At 46.9% G+C, this 15,883-nt stretch overlaps 1 protein-coding gene across 2 annotated transcripts; it reads right to left on the bottom strand.

Moving 5' to 3' along the window:
- Window positions 1–2,391: 2,391 nt before the first annotated feature.
- Window positions 2,392–14,747, bottom strand: PYCARD (PYD and CARD domain containing). Of its 2 annotated transcripts, XM_080977235.1 has the most exons (3): window positions 13,478–14,200; window positions 6,713–6,772; window positions 2,392–5,352 (listed from the first exon to the last, which is right to left on the bottom strand). In XM_080977235.1, exons 1-3 carry the CDS (start codon window positions 13,752–13,754, stop codon window positions 5,072–5,074), a joined length of 618 nt encoding a protein of 205 aa, XP_080833361.1. In that variant the 5' UTR covers window positions 13,755–14,200; the 3' UTR covers window positions 2,392–5,071. The 2 variants fall into 2 exon arrangements, with proteins under 2 accessions (XP_080833361.1, XP_080833362.1); XM_080977236.1 differs by lacking the exon at window positions 6,713–6,772 and having other exon boundaries at window positions 13,478–14,747.
- Between the last annotated feature and the right edge of the window lie 1,136 nt (window positions 14,748–15,883).

Raw genomic sequence — 15,883 nt, 5'->3', positions numbered from 1 at the left:
AAGGAATACTAAGTAACCAAAATCCCTCTAGAGGGGGTTTTGGGACATTACAAGAATGGCTGAAGGAGGGAAAACTCAAGCTAAATTGGACAGAGTTTTTTTTCTCTTGGGAAAGTTACAAGGCCAAATTGATGTTTTGGCTACCAATGTTGCAACTCTGGACTTAACAGTAAACAAATTCATTGAATTTGATAAGGACTTGATCCAGGAAGTTCATGCAGCTGGACAAGAGGAGAAATTTGAGAACTTTGAGAGTGCGGAGAAAGAGATACATGTTGTTTCTGAGGAAAAGGAAGGAGGAGATGTAATGTTGCAGATGACAAAGGAGAGCCAGAGGCCTGACATGATGGCTATAAAGGAAAATAAGAACTTGATGATGGAAATCTGGACCGAATTGGAGATTGAAGAATGGAGAGATCTCCTTATGTGGAGATCTGAAGACCCAAGGATTACAAATTTGATTAAGGTGAAAGTTGGAGCTTTGGGGACATTTGGACTTGAAAGGAGTAAGAAACAAGATTTGGGCTCCACTTTTAAGTATGGAGGTCTGGCTGGAAGAAACATTGACCCCATCGGGCCAGAGCGTCTCCGAGATCTGGTGTTTAATACTAAGGACTATCAAAAAAACCGGCAGAGAGGAACTGAGAGAGAATTAAGAGCCTCGGACGTGAGATCTCCAGGCTGATAGCAGATTAAGACTGATGGACATTTGTTGGGGATTGAAACCGGGAAAGGGGACGGGGTGGGGTTTGGGGATCCAAAGGGTGCATAATTATAATCTGTCTTTTTCTTTTTATTCTGTTTCGTTATTAGTATGAAAAGTGGGGAATTCGTGGAAGGGAATTTGGGTCGACTTTAGAAAAAGGATTTAAGAATGAGCACTGATGTATAAATTTTGATGTTTATAAGGTAAAATTGGTTTTTTAAAATGAACTAAATATTAAAAGGTTAAAAATTGGGGATAAGAACTTGTTGAACTAACAATTTGAATTGGAATATAAGAAGGGGAGGTGTGGGGAAGTCAGGGAAATATGTTATAGAAAAATAAGGATTGTAAACTGTATATGTTTTTAATTTTTTTTTTTTTTTTTGGCTTTTTAATGTATTAAAATGGAAAATTCTCAATAAATATCTTTTTTTTAAAAAAGGACAGTGTTCTTGAAGCTACGACCATGAGTTTGACCAAACTGCAGGAGGCAGTGGAAGACAGGAGTGCCTGGCGTGCTCTGGTCCATGGGGTCACGAAGAGTCGGACAGGACTAAAGAAATATATAATAAATGTTCATAAATGTACCAAGCAAACACGTACATAAATATATAAACCACATTTCTGAAGCAGCACAGGAAAACAGCCTTGAAACCATTTTTGGCTCCCAAACTGACCAAATGATTTCTCTGCAAGGTCAAGGAAATGGAAAAAGCCTCCCCATTGTCTTTTCCTTCACAAATCCTGTCTTAAGGGTATGTCTGTGTATGAATAGGCTGAGCCTCTGACCTGGCTCAGGAACTAAGTATTTATCATTACAAAAGACTGGCCAGGCTCCCCAGGGTATCCAATCAAGTAAGCATTAACAGATAACCTGCCAGACAGGAAGTAAACAACACACTCAGATTTCTGTTGTAGATGGCCTCTTCTGTGATGTAGGTATGATGTTTCTGGGGGTGGTCTTGGACTCCAAGGCGGGCAATTTAAAATGTCTATATAAGGGCAGACACACCTTGGTTCTGGGTCCTCCTCCTGCTGCTGCATGTGAAGGGGGGGCACCCTGTTGCAACAGATCAATAAAGATCAGGCTTACCAGCTGCTTTGCTTCTCAATATTCTCTGGCTGGCCTCTTATTTTCTCCGACCGATGGAGAACCTGCAAAGGACTCTATAAGGGCTCTTGTGTCCCCCATAAGGGAATAAGGGCAGATTTATGCTTATTATACAGGCTTGAGGTGTCTTCATTTGGTGAAAAAGTGGGCTGGAGTGACCTATCAGGGGGGATTTGTTTGGAATTATCTCAGTCATTTATTTCCAATTCAGCCATTGTTCCACTTTATTAGCTCTTCTGCAATGCTTCCCCGGGAGAGAGAGAGAGAGAGCAAACAACACATTTCCATCAGCAGGCAAACAAAAAAGAGTATGATCTGAGGCAAGGAGGAAATGCGAAACCCTTTGTCTAAATTTCCTTCCATAGAAGTTCAGTGAAAAACAATTCATAGAGGTGTTCACAGAGGAATTTATGAAGTCTATTAATCCCTTTATACACATGTACAGTAAACAGAAATGGTCATTTTGGCTGCAGATTTCCCCCACACTTCAAATGACCCTTCCCACAGCATCCGTTTCTTGCTCACTGTGGTGTGAATGGAAGAAACTACACACAGAAAAGAAAACACACACGTGGAAGGTCAATTTCAAATTTTACTCGTAGTTTACAGCAGAAGAGCAATGCTTGGCTAGCAGTAGGAAGCAGCTGCCGACAGATGGGAAAACCCTTGAGATGCATCATGTTTCCTTAACCATTGTTAGAGAAGTAAGGTACTGATGGAACCCGGAGCGTTTGAGAAAGCGTTGAGTTTCCCCTCCCCTGCCAAAAGACAAAGCAGAGGAGGAAAACAGGAAAAAACACTCCTTCTGTGCTGGGGTGGTGAAATCTTTCTTAGTGCAGCCCAAAATGCCCCCAGCCCCCAATCGTCTGCAGAAAGAGAGGGAGGGAAAGAAAGAAAGAAAGAAAGAAAGAAAGAAAGAAAGAAAGAGCGAACAGGCAGGCTTTCCTGCAAGCTCCCTCCAGCGTTGGCACCACCTGCTGCAGGAGCCCCAAGCGCCCGTGGACTCCGCCCTTCGGTGCTGCTTTCCCGAGGGCGCCGCTTGCAGTTCACGGGAGCCAACTTGAATGAAATATGGGGGCAGCCCAGGTAAGCCTTGCCCCACATAATCGATCACAAGATTGTGGGAATGTTCTGGGGTGCAGGAGAGGATATATTGACTAATCATATCCTTATCCAACTTGTGCTAACAAGTTCCCAAAATATCAGCAGAGTTTATAAACATTCCCCTTTAAGTTCGCAACGGTAACGTGTGCACAGGCTCGCTAGAACCTCTATACTAATTACTATGATAATTTCTCCTTTGTTCCCTCTTAAAATACAAGACACGACACAGTCTTTATAAAAGTATAAAAGAGTTTACTCATGTTCTGTTCACAATATGATCCCAGAAGACAGACAGCTTAAAAAGGTTACATACATTCAGAATCTATCTTGTAGCAAGATAGTCCTTATCTCCTCTCTTGGCTGGGAGCCAAGAGGGCATCTTTAGATGCTTCCTCATCGAAGGAAAAAAGGCAGAGAGAGAGAGTGGCTGCCTGGGTTATAGGACTTGTAATTCAGCCACATCTGGAGGGCCAAAGGTTCCCCACAAGAATTCATCGATCCACTAATAACACCTGGCCATTCTCTTCTTTCCCACCTCCCATGAGGCGTCTCCAGGCTTGTAAGGCAGGCACCATCCATACAAGGAGCTGAGTTTTGCCACCCACACAAGGGAAAGTTATATAGACAAAATGCTGTGTTTGAATGCACTGTATCTGGAATGCTGTAAGAAGATGTTTACCTTAAGCAATTGTTCCAGTCTGAGTGAAACTAGAAGACTGGTGGTTCTCCATTTAAGTGAGTTAAGTTACCTCATTGCTGGAATCCCACACTGCAGTTTCCACAGCAGGAAAGGAAACTTGAGAAATTAGAGATGGCTAACAGCAGCAGAGAAACTCTGCAGTGATGAACAAGCTTTGGATCTCTCTCTGGGACCAGAGAGAGAAAAGTTTACTGAACTGCATAAAGGACGGAACCCCATTGCTTGCAATGTGTTCAGTGGCGTAGGAAGATGGGGCGGGCCGCCCTGGGTGTCACTCTGAAGGGGGTGACATTCACGCCCCCCCCGGGCGGCCGCGCTGGTGGGCTGGGCTCTGCTTGGCTCTCCGCAGTACAGTGGTACCTCGGGTTACATACGCTTCAGGTTACAGACTCCGCTAACCCAGAAATAGTACCTCGGGTTAAGAACTTTGCTTCAGGATGAGAACAGAAATCGTGCTCCAGCGCCGCGGCAGCAGCAGGAGGCCCCATTAGCTAAAGTGGTGCTTCAGGTTAAAAACAGTTTCAGGTTAAGAACAGACCTCCAAAACAAATTAAGTACTTAATCCGAGCTACCACTGTACAACATTCCTAGAATGAACATCTTTACACATGGGGAGGAATGTTTGTCCAGCCAGCAGGTAAACTTCCTGTTTCCTTCTGGGCTGGGACAGACTTCCTCTGCATGTGACTAGCGGTGGGTGTGGCCTCACCTGTACAGGTAACGACAAAAGCACAGGGTAGGACAGCCATCTCTCTCTCTCTTTGACTACATGCATCAAAGAAGCAACATCTGCTTAGCCAAAGATGCTCTCTTGGCTTCCAGCCAAGAGAGGACAGAGGGACTGTCTCCTTATGCGATAGTTTCAAGGTTTATGTTACTTTTCTAAGCTAAGTTTGCCTTCTGGGATTCGATTGTGAATAGAATGTGAGTAAACTCTTTTTATACTTTTACAGAAGATTGTGTCGTGTCTTATCTTTTATGAGGGAATAAGGGGAAAATACCAGAACAGTTATTATAGAGGCTTTAGCGAGCCTGAGCAAACGCATCCGCTGTGAGTTTAAAAAGGGGAATGTTACTCTGCTGAATTGTGAACTTGTTTACACAAGTTGGAAAGGCTATAATCAAACAATATATCCTCTCCTGCATCCCTGAACATTCCCACACATCATGGTTCCTACAAGCACCGAGGGGGCTAAACACAAAGAGAAAATAGAATTGGCCTTTATCAAAGAGAACAGCTTCATGTTCCTTCTCACTCCAGTGTCCCCGAGTCAAATGTGACGGCCTCCTCCAGGTTCTTCCCACTGTAGCTACCTGCATTTCCTTCCCCAAAGTATATTTCCTTGTTTTTCTTGCCCATACAAGATATTACATGGCTTCAAGGTAGTCCCCTGACATGCCGAGGCGGAATTCCTGTGCCCCAGAATGGGGTTGTGCCTTGGCTGCCTCTTTATCCTTCCAGGTCGGCAACAAGGAACTTGTTTTTGATCTTCAGGGCCTCGTACAGCTTATCCTTGCAAGCTTGGTTCCAGCTGGGCAGCAACCTGTAGAGCTCCCGCATTTTTTCCTGGCTGGTGCTTTTGGCGGAGATCTTTTGGTACTGCTCATCATCCAGGACATTGCCATGCAGCAGGACGTCCAGGATCCCCTCCACGGTGGCCGTCCTCTGGATCAGGGCCTCCCGGTGCCGCTCAATGAAATGCTGCTCCGGTGGAGCTGGAGGCTGTGTCTCTGCCAAAGGAAGAACCAGAATCAAGGGATCCAGCCACACACCAGACATTTACACTTGTCCTCTCTGTGAGGGAAGACTATGGGATCCTTAAGGGTGTGCACAGGCGGGGGAAGGGCCACAGCTCAGCGGTGGAGCATCTGCAGGGGATGCAGAAGGTCCCAGATTCAATCTCTAGCATATCCAAGTAGCAGTGGGAAAGCTAGTCAGGGTAGACCGTACTAAGCTAGATGGGCCTAAGGGTTGACTCTACACGAGGCAGATTCTTGTGTTGTTCCTGTGTACAGTGGTACCTCGGGTTACATATGTTTCAGGTTACATACGCTTCAGGTTAGACTCCGCTAACCCAGAAATATTACCTCAGGTTAAGAACTTTGCTTCAGGATGAGAACAGAAATCGTGCTCCGGCAGTGCAGCAGCAGCGGGAGGCCCCATTAGCTAAAGTGGTGCTTCAGGTTAAGAACAGACCTCCAGAACAAATTAAGTACTTAACCTGAGGTACCACTGTATGTGGAATCTGTGGGAATGTTGTGGCTAGTAGACAGTGGCGTAGCGTGGGGGGTGCGGGGGGGCCGGCCGCACCGGGCGCAACATCTGGGGGTTAGGGTTAGGGGGCGCAAATCCACGGGTTAGGGGGCGCAAATTACTTGCCTTGCCCCGGGTGCTGACAACCCACGCTACGCCACTGCTAGTAGAAGAGGATATATTGATGAAATATTACCCTTCCTCACTCATGCTAGTGAGTTAGCAGCAGAGTACATTCCTCTTTGTATTTTATGTGCGTCTGCCTTGCTCCTCTCTGCAATCTCCTGGTGAGCTCTCCTCATTTTCCTAAGGAAAGCTCTTGCCATTGGCTAAGTAAAGAATACAGACACAGCTGCCTTTGCTTTTCCCATGGCTAAGTATGGCTTACTGCAAACGACTATTCCCATTTTTTGTGTGTGTGGGAAGCTTGGACAATTAAAGCAGCGTGAAATTGACAGGCATTTGCAGTACAGTGGTACCTCGGGTTAAGAACTTACCGTAATTCGTTCTGGAGGTCTGTTCTTAACCTGAAACTGTTCTTAACGTGAAGCACCACTTTAGCTAATGGGGCCTCCTGCTGCCGCAGCGCCGCTGCTGCACGATTTCTGTTCTCATCCTGAAGCAAAGTTCTTAACCTGATGTAATATTTCTGGGCTAGCAGAGTCTGTAACCTGAAGCATATGTAACCTGAGGTACCACTGTAGTGTGGATCTGGCTTAAGTGAGAGGATTACTGCTGGCTGGAGCAAAGGCCAACACCTAGCAGAGACCTGGAGGTTAGCTTATGGATGTTGATGGGGAACGGACAATATTTAAGAAGATAGAGGCTGGAGCTCACCATTTCTTCCAGAGGTGGTACTGGTGGAAGGCACAGGGATCTGAGGGTTACAGCAAGCAGCTGGAACAGAAAAGAGAGTGGATGTTCTGAGTTTCACAAACATCATTCATTATTATAGACAAAATTAAAAATGTTTTCTTTCTGATACCTCATTAGATTTTTACCCCAAAACTCTTGATGGCAGGGCAGTTCCACCAAAGGTACCTCTGAGCCCGCCAAACCAGCTCCAACCATAATCAGGAATGGATGGAACTGGAAACATTTCCACCCATTTAACAGAAGCATAATAATAATAATAATAATTTATTATTTATACCCCGCCCATCTGGCTGGGCCTCCCCAGCCACTCTGGGCGGCTTCCATAGAAACCAAAAGTACACTAAAATATCACACATTAAAAACTTCCCTGAACAGGGCTGCCTTAAGATGTCTCCTGAATGTCAGGTAGTTGTTTATCGCCTTGACATCTGCTGGAAGGGCGTTCCACAGGGCGGGCGCCACTACCGAGAAGGCCCTCTGCCTGGTTCCCTGTAGCTTTGCTTCTCGCAATGAGGGAACCGCCAGAAGGCCCTCGGCGCTGGACCTCAGCGTCCGGGCAGAATGATGGGGGTGGAGACGCTCCTTCAGGTATACTGGACCGAGGCCGTTTAGGGCTTTAAAGGTCAGCACCAACACTTTGAATTGTGCTCGGAAACGTACTGGGAGCCAATGCAGGTCTTTCAAGACCGGTTGGGAAAAAGCACCAAGGCAAAAGCCAGCTCCAGATGGCTGGAATGCAAAACAGGTTTGCAGATGTACTGTTGGAGAAAAGGTGGAGCCTATTCTCTGTACTGAGCACCGGATGTTAGCTCAGTGTGTCATATGACCTGTGCTGGAAGTACAGGGGAGGAGGTGTGACTCTTCTAATGGAGACTGAAGGGTGCAGTCACATTTCTATGTACTGTTGAGTGACAGGAATAAAACATGTAGAAAGGACTCCTGTCTGTCTCATTTCCCCTCCCTGGGGAGAATGCAGGGAGGGAGAGAAGCAGAGAGAAGCAGAGGGTGTGTTCTTCTCACGACTAATGAGAAGAATCGCCGGGTTTGTTTACCTAGTCTGCCGGGGGTCGCAGACGGACGGTAAACAACAGTATCTCGCTCAATTGCCTCGGGGGAGGCCAGGTACCTCTGCCTGTGAGCTGAAGATACTGACATATGGTAGCCTTCGGATGGTTGCGATTCATCGGACATCTGCATGAGAGGCTGGTGGATTGTCCTCCTTTGCTCCAAGGGAGAAGGCAAGCGTCTGAAAGAAGCCAGAGGCTCAACAGACAGCTGGTGGAAAGAAGAGGTGTTTTCCAAGCAACGGAGTTCAAGGTATGCTGCTGCATTTCGGGCTAAAAGTGTGAACGCAGATCGATTAATTCACTGGTTCACGGGGGAGCTGCGTCTTGGAAAAATACAGCTCCGGGAGAAGAGGCCTGCATTCCACAAATTCTTGTGGTTAAGATAAGATGTCCTATTGAAATGCATTGTTGCTAAGTAACGGAAAGTTGGAAAGTTACTGGCAAAGGGGCTGGACTATGAGTGTAAGCCTGGGAAAGCGAAACAAAACCAGAGAATGTTTTGGCTACAAGCTTAAGTGCTCTTGGAAGGGACTTTCATAGCAGCCAGAGTTTAGCTGCCAGGTGCAAAAGACCGTAAACAACTTGCAGTTTGCTGCGTGAGAAAGGAAAAAACAACTGTTGGATTTTACAGTTTGTTTGACAGTGTGAGCTGGAGGCTTGGATTCAAAATGGATGCCAAGAAGGGGGGAGACTTGCCTAACTCATCTCCCCTGACCAGAGACAGTTATTCATCAGGGTCTGGATGGATAACTACCCCAGAAGGGGTGAGCCAAGATGATGCTGGCCAAGTTCCTAAGAGCTCAACGAAAGCTGAGGAGAGCTTTGACCCCAGAGGGGAGAGTGCAGGAACTGTGGTTGTTGGAACTGTTGGTGTTCCTGAACAAGGTGCAATGGGTGTTGCTGACAGGGGGAGGGAAGAACAGAGTTCTAATTCCCCCACTGATGATGCTACTGGGAAGCATGGTGTAGCATTGAGTGCTGTCCGATGCTACAATTGTGGACAGACTGGGCATCTACAGCGAAACTGTAAGAAGCCGCGCCAGTCAAGAAGAGCAAAGAGCAGCTCTACGAAGCCTGAGGCGTCAGGCAAAAGCCGTACCAAGTGCCAGGTGAAACCTGCAAAGGCTATGATGGCGAAAGGAACCACGCCAGATGTTGGGAACGCCTTCGTAATTGACACGGGCGCCACGGTTCATATGTGCCCGCACAGACAACTGTTTTCGACGTTGAAGAAGCAAAGCTTCACTGTGAAACAGCCCAACGATCAGGAGTTGGAAGCGACTGGAATTGGGACTGTGTATCTTGAGAGTCTGAACTTGACTATAAGTGATGTTTACCTGGTTCCAGAACTGAGATTTAATCTGCTGAGCGTGTCGCAGATTGCAAAGAAAGGACTGAAACTGTCCTATGATGCTAAAAGCTGCAAGATCTACAAAGATGGAGAACTGTTTCTTACTGCCAAAGAGAAAGATGGACTGTATTTGTTGACTTTTGATCAAAGTGATTACATGAAATGTAATTCTTCTGTTTCTAACGAAATCTCTCTTGCAGGTGTGACCAGTGTGAGCACCGGGAAGGTGACCAAGACCAAGAAGGTCGACAGAGCATTTCAGCGGGTGTATGCTGATGTGATTGGTCCTCTAGAACCATCTAGAGGCAGTGCAAAGTATTACCTTTTGTGTGTGGATTGTTTCACTAATTATTCTTGGGTTTATATGATGGAGAAACCGCAAGAAACTTTAGAAAAGTTTCAGGAATTTTGTGACAAGGTTAAAAATATGCATGATGCTAACATTGATTGTCTTTTCACAGATGACAAACAAGTTTTTCTGTTACAGAAGTTTCAGAAGTTCCTGGATGGAAAAGGGATAGACCACAAAGTTGCAGTTTCGCAAGAAGAGTGGAACAGGGGGGTCTGTGTTAGAGTGAACAAAGAATTGCAAAAGGGGATGAATGCGCAATTGCTGAGTTCACATTTGCCACATGAATATTGGGCCGAATCGCTAGCGTCCTATCTTCATGTGTGGTTGAGAAAGGTCTCAACAGAGTTGGGATGTTCTCCTTTTGAGAAGCTGTTCAATAGAAAACCTTCTGTTGCCTATTTTAAGGTTTTCGGGTCTCATGTGAGAACAGAAGCTCCAGGTGGAGTAAAGAATGCCAGAGGCATTTTTGTGGGTTATGAAAAAGGTCTCTACAGAGTAATTTTGTCTGAATCTGGTCAGGTGATTCTCACAAAGTTCCTAGAGAGTGCTCCAAAGCAAGAGCGGGTAGTACAGACATTTCCCACAGGTGACAATCCAGATGATGATGATGATTTTTCTGATGTCACAGATTACAGTGGTACTGACGATGACAGTGATAGCTCAGAGAGTTCAGTTGTAACAGTCATTGAGAGAAAATCTCACACAATGGATAGACCTTCACAGATGAAGGAAGAACCACTGATTGCTACTGGTTCTCAACGGAGTCCAAAGGTTGAACCAGTGAGCACAGAAGATCAGAACCTCATACGCAGGTCTGAGAGAGTTACAAAGGGTGTACCACCAAAGAGGTACTCAAAAGAGTTTGCTAACTTAGCTGTTGCATGTGTTGCTAGTGTTAACAACTCAAAGCAGGTTGAAGCAGTGTCTAAGTCAGAGACAAAGACACAACAGAGGGTAGAAAAATTCCTTCCTGTAGCACCTTAAAGACCAACTAAGTTAGTTCTTGGTATAAGCTTTCGTGTGCAAGCACACTTCTTCAGATACACTGAAACAGAAGTTACCAGATCCTTCTATATATTGAGAAGTACAGAGGGTAGCTAGCCAAGGTAATGCAGAAGCACTCATTCCTTGGAAGCCAGACAACCAGAGAGGTACACTGGTGAAACCAGTGGTGGGGAGTTCCAAGGGTGGAACTGAAACAACAGGGGACTGTTATATGTATAACAACTGCTTGTTTTCTTCTCTGGATCATGTTTTGCCAATTGATGCTTTTGGGGGAGGATGTTGGGAAAAAGCACCAAGGCAAAAGCCAGCTCCAGATGGCTGGAATGCAAAACAGGTTTGCAGATGTACTGTTGGAGAAAAGGTGGAGCCTATTCTCTGTACTGAGCACCGGATGTTAGCTCAGTGTGTCATATGACCTGTGCTGGAAGTACAGGGGAGGAGGTGTGACTCTTCTAATGGAGACTGAAGGGTGCAGTCACATTTCTATGTACTGTTGAGTGACAGGAATAAAACATGTAGAAAGGACTCCTGTCTGTCTCATTTCCCCTCCCTGGGGAGAATGCAGGGAGGGAGAGAAGCAGAGAGAAGCAGAGGGTGTGTTCTTCTCACGACTAATGAGAAGAATCGCCGGGTTTGTTTACCTAGTCTGCCGGGGGTCGCAGACGGACGGTAAACAACAGTATCTCGTTCAATTGCCTCGGGGGAGGCCAGGTACCTCTGCCTGTGAGCTGAAGATACTGACAGTTATATGGTCTCGGCGGCCGCTCCGAGTCACCAGTCTAGCTGCCGCATTCTGGATTAGTTGTAGTTTCCGAGTCACCTTCAAAGGTAGCCCCACGTAGAGTGCATTGCAGTAGTCCAAGCGGGAGATAACCAGAGCATGCACCACTCTGGCGAGACAGTCCGCAGGCAGATAGGGTCTCAACCTACGTACCAGATGGAGCTGGTAAACAGCTGCCCTGGACACAGATTTGACCTGTGCCTCCATGGACAGCTGTGAGTCCAAAATGACTCCCAGGCTGCGCACCTGGTCCTTCAGGGGCACAGTTACCCCATTCAGGACCAGGGAATCCTCCACACCTGCCCGCCTCCTGTCCCCCAAAAACAGTACTTCTGTCTTGTCAGGATTCAACCTCAATCTGTTAGCCGCCATCCATCCTCCAACCGCCTCCAGACACTCACACAGGACCTTCACCGCCTTCACTGGTTCTGATTTAAAAGAGAGGTAGAGCTGGGTATCATCCGCATACTGATGAACACCCAGCCCAAACCTCCTGATGATCTCTCCCAGCGGCCGCATGTAGATGTTGAAAAGCATGGGGGAGAGGACAGAACCCTGAGGCACCCCACAAGTGAGAGCCCAGGGGTCTGAACACTCATCCCCCACCACCACTTTCTGAACACGGCCCAGGAGGAAGGAGCGGAACCACTGTATAACAGTGCCCCCAGCTCCCAGCCCCTCAAGACGGTCCAGAAGGATGCTATGGTCGATGGTATCAAACGCCGCTGAGAGATCCAGCAGAACTAGGAAACAGCTCTCACCTTTGTCCCTAGCCCGCCGGAGATCATCAACCAGTGCGACCAAGGCAGTTTCAGTCCCATGATGAGGCCTGAATCCCGACTGGAAGGGATCCAAATGGTCCGCTTCTTCCAGGCGTGCCTGGAGTTGTTCGGCAACCGCTCGCTCAATCACCTTGCCCAGGAATGGAAGATTTGAGACTGGGCGATAGTTGGCCATCGTGGCCGCATCTAAAGATGGTTTAATAACCGCCTCTTTCAGCGGGTCTGGGAAGGCTCCCTCACGGAGGGAAGCATTCACCACCCCACGAAGCCCATCGCCCAGTCCTTCCCGGCTAGCTTTTATAAGCCAGGATGGGCAAGGATCCAGGAGACAGGTGGTTGGTTTCACTCGTCCAAGCAGCCTGTCCACATCCTCGGAGGTAACAGATTGGAATTGCATCTCTGCATTTCAACGGATGTGATTTTTAGATACATGAAACGAGCAACCCTTTCATGATTATAAGGCCACTAAATATCAGGAAACTAATTTTTGGAAATGTAGAAAGGAGAAAAATACAACAGCTGGGAGGCAGCCATCTAAAATGAAGGTGATGTAAAGATGCACAGAGGATGCAACGGAAAATAGTAAGATATTTAATACCTGCTATATGCATTTATTCTGTGGGAATTTTGAAATACTTCCAAATGGATAAAAGTGGAAAGAAGATCATAGCTTCCAGTCTGCAGGACAAGTATGCCAAGACACGTGGCATGGGTGGATGTGTTTTGACAGTCCTGTGGTTTTAAGTTTTAATTTGTAACATTACTGAAAAGAAAAGCCCTCTGTGGACAGAATTGAGTGATTGAGAAATATATTAGATTTCCAAATAGGATTTAATTTCCATATTGGGGTGGTACTGCCTGCTCCACAGTGGAACCCTCCCTGTGGAATGCCCTACCAAATGAGGTCAAGGAAATAAAGAACTACACAATTTTTAGAACGCATCTGAAGGCAGCCCTATATCAGGAAGTTTTTAATGTTTGACATTATCTTACATTTTTATATGTGCTGGAAGCCACCCAGAGTGGCTGGGGGAACCCTGCCAGATGGGCAGGGTATAAATAATAAAATTATTATTATTATTATTATTATTATTATTATTATTATTATGGTAGCGAGGAAGAAGGTACGTGGTGAGGATCTGCTGATTTCAAAATCACTCCTCCCCCTCTTTATGTGGCTTTCCTTGCAAAAGTGTACCTAATATTTCAGAGGCACCTCACTAGACCTTGAAGAAAGAGCTCCTCGGACTAACTCCTGATGAGTTGATCGGGACGGACCTGAAAGAGAAGCTGGGAAAGTCCCCCCCCCCCGCCTCCCTTCCCCTCGTCCAATGAGATGATCCGGATCCACGCTTGTCTGCCGGCCAGGCCTCCCCCTCATCCCTTACTCTTCTCGCCGCCTCCGCGGAGCTTCTGCGCCTGGTCCTTGCAGTGGATCTCTTCCAAGACCTGCGCGGTGAGGCGCAGGGCGTAATCCTGCTTGTAGTAGCTGATCAGCAGACTGGACAGATCCACCGCGTCCGCCTTCTCCAGCCGCCCTCGGGGGATGTGCTCGTGGCTTTCCTCGAGCGGGATCTCGGCCAGCTTGGCCTTGAACTTGCGCAGCTCGCCGTCGTGCAAGTTCTCCAGGGCGTCCATCAGGCGCTGCCGGGCGCTCTTGGCCATCGCGCCCCTTCAGCCCGAGCGCGCGCCGGGGAGACCCAAGGAAGGAGGCCCAGGATCGCCCAGGATCCGTTTCCGTCCTCCGAGGAAGAGGGAGGAGCCGGACGACGAGCTGCCGCCGCTTCCTTTCCGCGCTGAGAAAGAGGCGAGCACTGAGCAAATACAAGAAAATGCATCCGTGTCCGTTTGCTCACCCGGCGCTTTGGCTTCTGCCTTTCGCGATCCTGTTTTTTGTTTGCAACACGTGGCTCCTGCTGGCTAAGTTGAGATGAGCTGTTTGATAGGGCGAGCTTGTTTTTCAATAGCCGCAGGAGGAGGCGGGCCGAACCACCCCCTGGTTTAAAAAGACCTAAGAAACTTTTGTGTACAGTCGTACCTTGGGTTACATACGCTTCAGGTTACAGGCTCCACTAACCCAGAACTAGTACCTCGGGTTAAGAACTTTGCTTCAGGATAAGAACAGAAATCGTGTGGCGGCGGCGCGGCAGCAGCAGGAGGCCCCATTAGCTAAAGTGGTGCTTCAGGTTAAGAACAGTTTCAGGTTAAGTACGGACCTCCGGAACGAATTAAGTACTTAACCCGAGGTACCACTGTACTTGACTTAGGAATTATGGGGTTCATTTGCCTCCCTGCAGCCTGCCTTGGCTAGCAAGCAGGTAAACCATTTAAAAGCTGTTCCAACTTCATAAAGTAAAGCATTTTGAATGCTTGTGTAGGAGAAAGGAGGCGTCAGAGGCTATAATTATTGGGCTTCTTTCAGAGGTTTTTAGATGGGGTAGATCTCACAAAAGATCGCATAGCTGGAGGGAGCTCCTCCAACCTGTCAGCAAGATTGCAAAATCTCTAACCACGACCTCTTTGCTTAAACGGGAACCTGAAGGTCAAGCTGACTTTCTGATTTTTTCATGCATACAATAAGGAAAACGCTTTCCTTTTTCACGCAAAACAACCTTTGGCATTCTGGGTTTTTAGTGCTTAGCAGCAGGTGCAAGAGCGATTACTTATACTGTACAGGAGTGCCCTCGAGTGGCCAGATGGAGGTAGCGCAGTCCTAGCACGCTGCCTTTAGCCTCCTTTCCCAGTGCTAGCTACCAGGGCCGAATCCTGGCTAGTTTCCTAGCTGGAAGGAGCTGAAACCTCCCGCATAATGTGAGGTTGCTCAGGCAGCCTCTCCGCCTGTACAAACCATGGTGCAGATAGGGCCTAATATTCTCACGGGGGTGGGCAGGAGCTCCCTTGAGATGGCAAAGGGTATCATTGCACGGACTTTAAAATGTGGCAAGCCAGGCCTCCTGCTTTTGGGGTCCCTCCTGGTCATTCCACTGTGGTGGGTTCCTGGGCAAAGTCCTACCTTGCTGGACTAAATGAACACACATCTGACTGTAGAAAAAATCAGAAATATTCACAAACCAGTAGAAGAACATTTCAGATGACTGGTGACTTGAAAGCTGCCTTTCTCCAAGAGAGGAATTATGGTCACTGGTCTTATTCTTCTTATTCTTCATAGCACTGATTCAGGGATGGAGAACCCACCTCTGGCTGACTTGCTACAGGCTGTCCTTTTTGCATTTCATTGGCACTTAACTCCACTTTCCCACCTGCATTCACATTGCACATGTACTCCTGCGAACTGAGGTTAATGCTTCATTCATCTGATGAAGTGGACCCATGAAAGCTTATGCCATAATGAATATGTTGCTCTTTAAGGCGACTCCAGATCCTTGTTGCTATTCCTGTAATGGCTTTCCTTGTAGAAAATGCTGAACTAGGTGAGTGATTGGTCAGGCCCCTTTGAACAGATCTTTTGTTTATCTGAACCAAGTATATCACCCATTCAAGCAGAACGTTTGACTGCCTGATGCTAATATTTATTATTATTTATTGAATTTATATCCTGCCCTTCCTTCCCAAGGAGCCCAGGACAGCAGGTACACAATTTAAAAACCAAAACCAAACATTCTAAAACAGCTAAAGCATTCTAAAAGCAATTACAATTTTTAAAAAACCAAAAACAGATAAAAGTTTTAAAAACAACAACATTCTAAAAGCAGTTGCAGTTAAAACCATTCTTCCATCCAGTGATCTCATGGTTTTTGCCCCTTTGAGCAGATGTTTTGTTTCTTCAAACCTAA

Source organism: Podarcis pityusensis (genome assembly GCF_964106645.2).
Source record: "Podarcis pityusensis genome assembly, chromosome: 13".
Classification (NCBI taxonomy): Eukaryota; Metazoa; Chordata; class Lepidosauria; order Squamata; family Lacertidae; genus Podarcis; species Podarcis pityusensis.
This window is presented reverse-complemented; position numbering and strand designations above follow the sequence as displayed.

Coding starts and splice junctions, on each gene's coding strand:
- PYCARD (XM_080977235.1), bottom strand. CDS start 13,754: ATGGCCAAGAGCGCCCGGCAGCGCCTGATGGACGCCCTGGAGAACTTG. Junction 6,773..13,477: donor CCGCGGAGGCGGCGAGAAGA/GTAAGGGATGAG, acceptor TTTCTGTTCCAG/CTGCTTGCTGTAACCCTCAG. Junction 5,353..6,712: donor TACCACCTCTGGAAGAAATG/GTGAGCTCCAGC, acceptor TTCCTTTGGCAG/AGACACAGCCTCCAGCTCCA.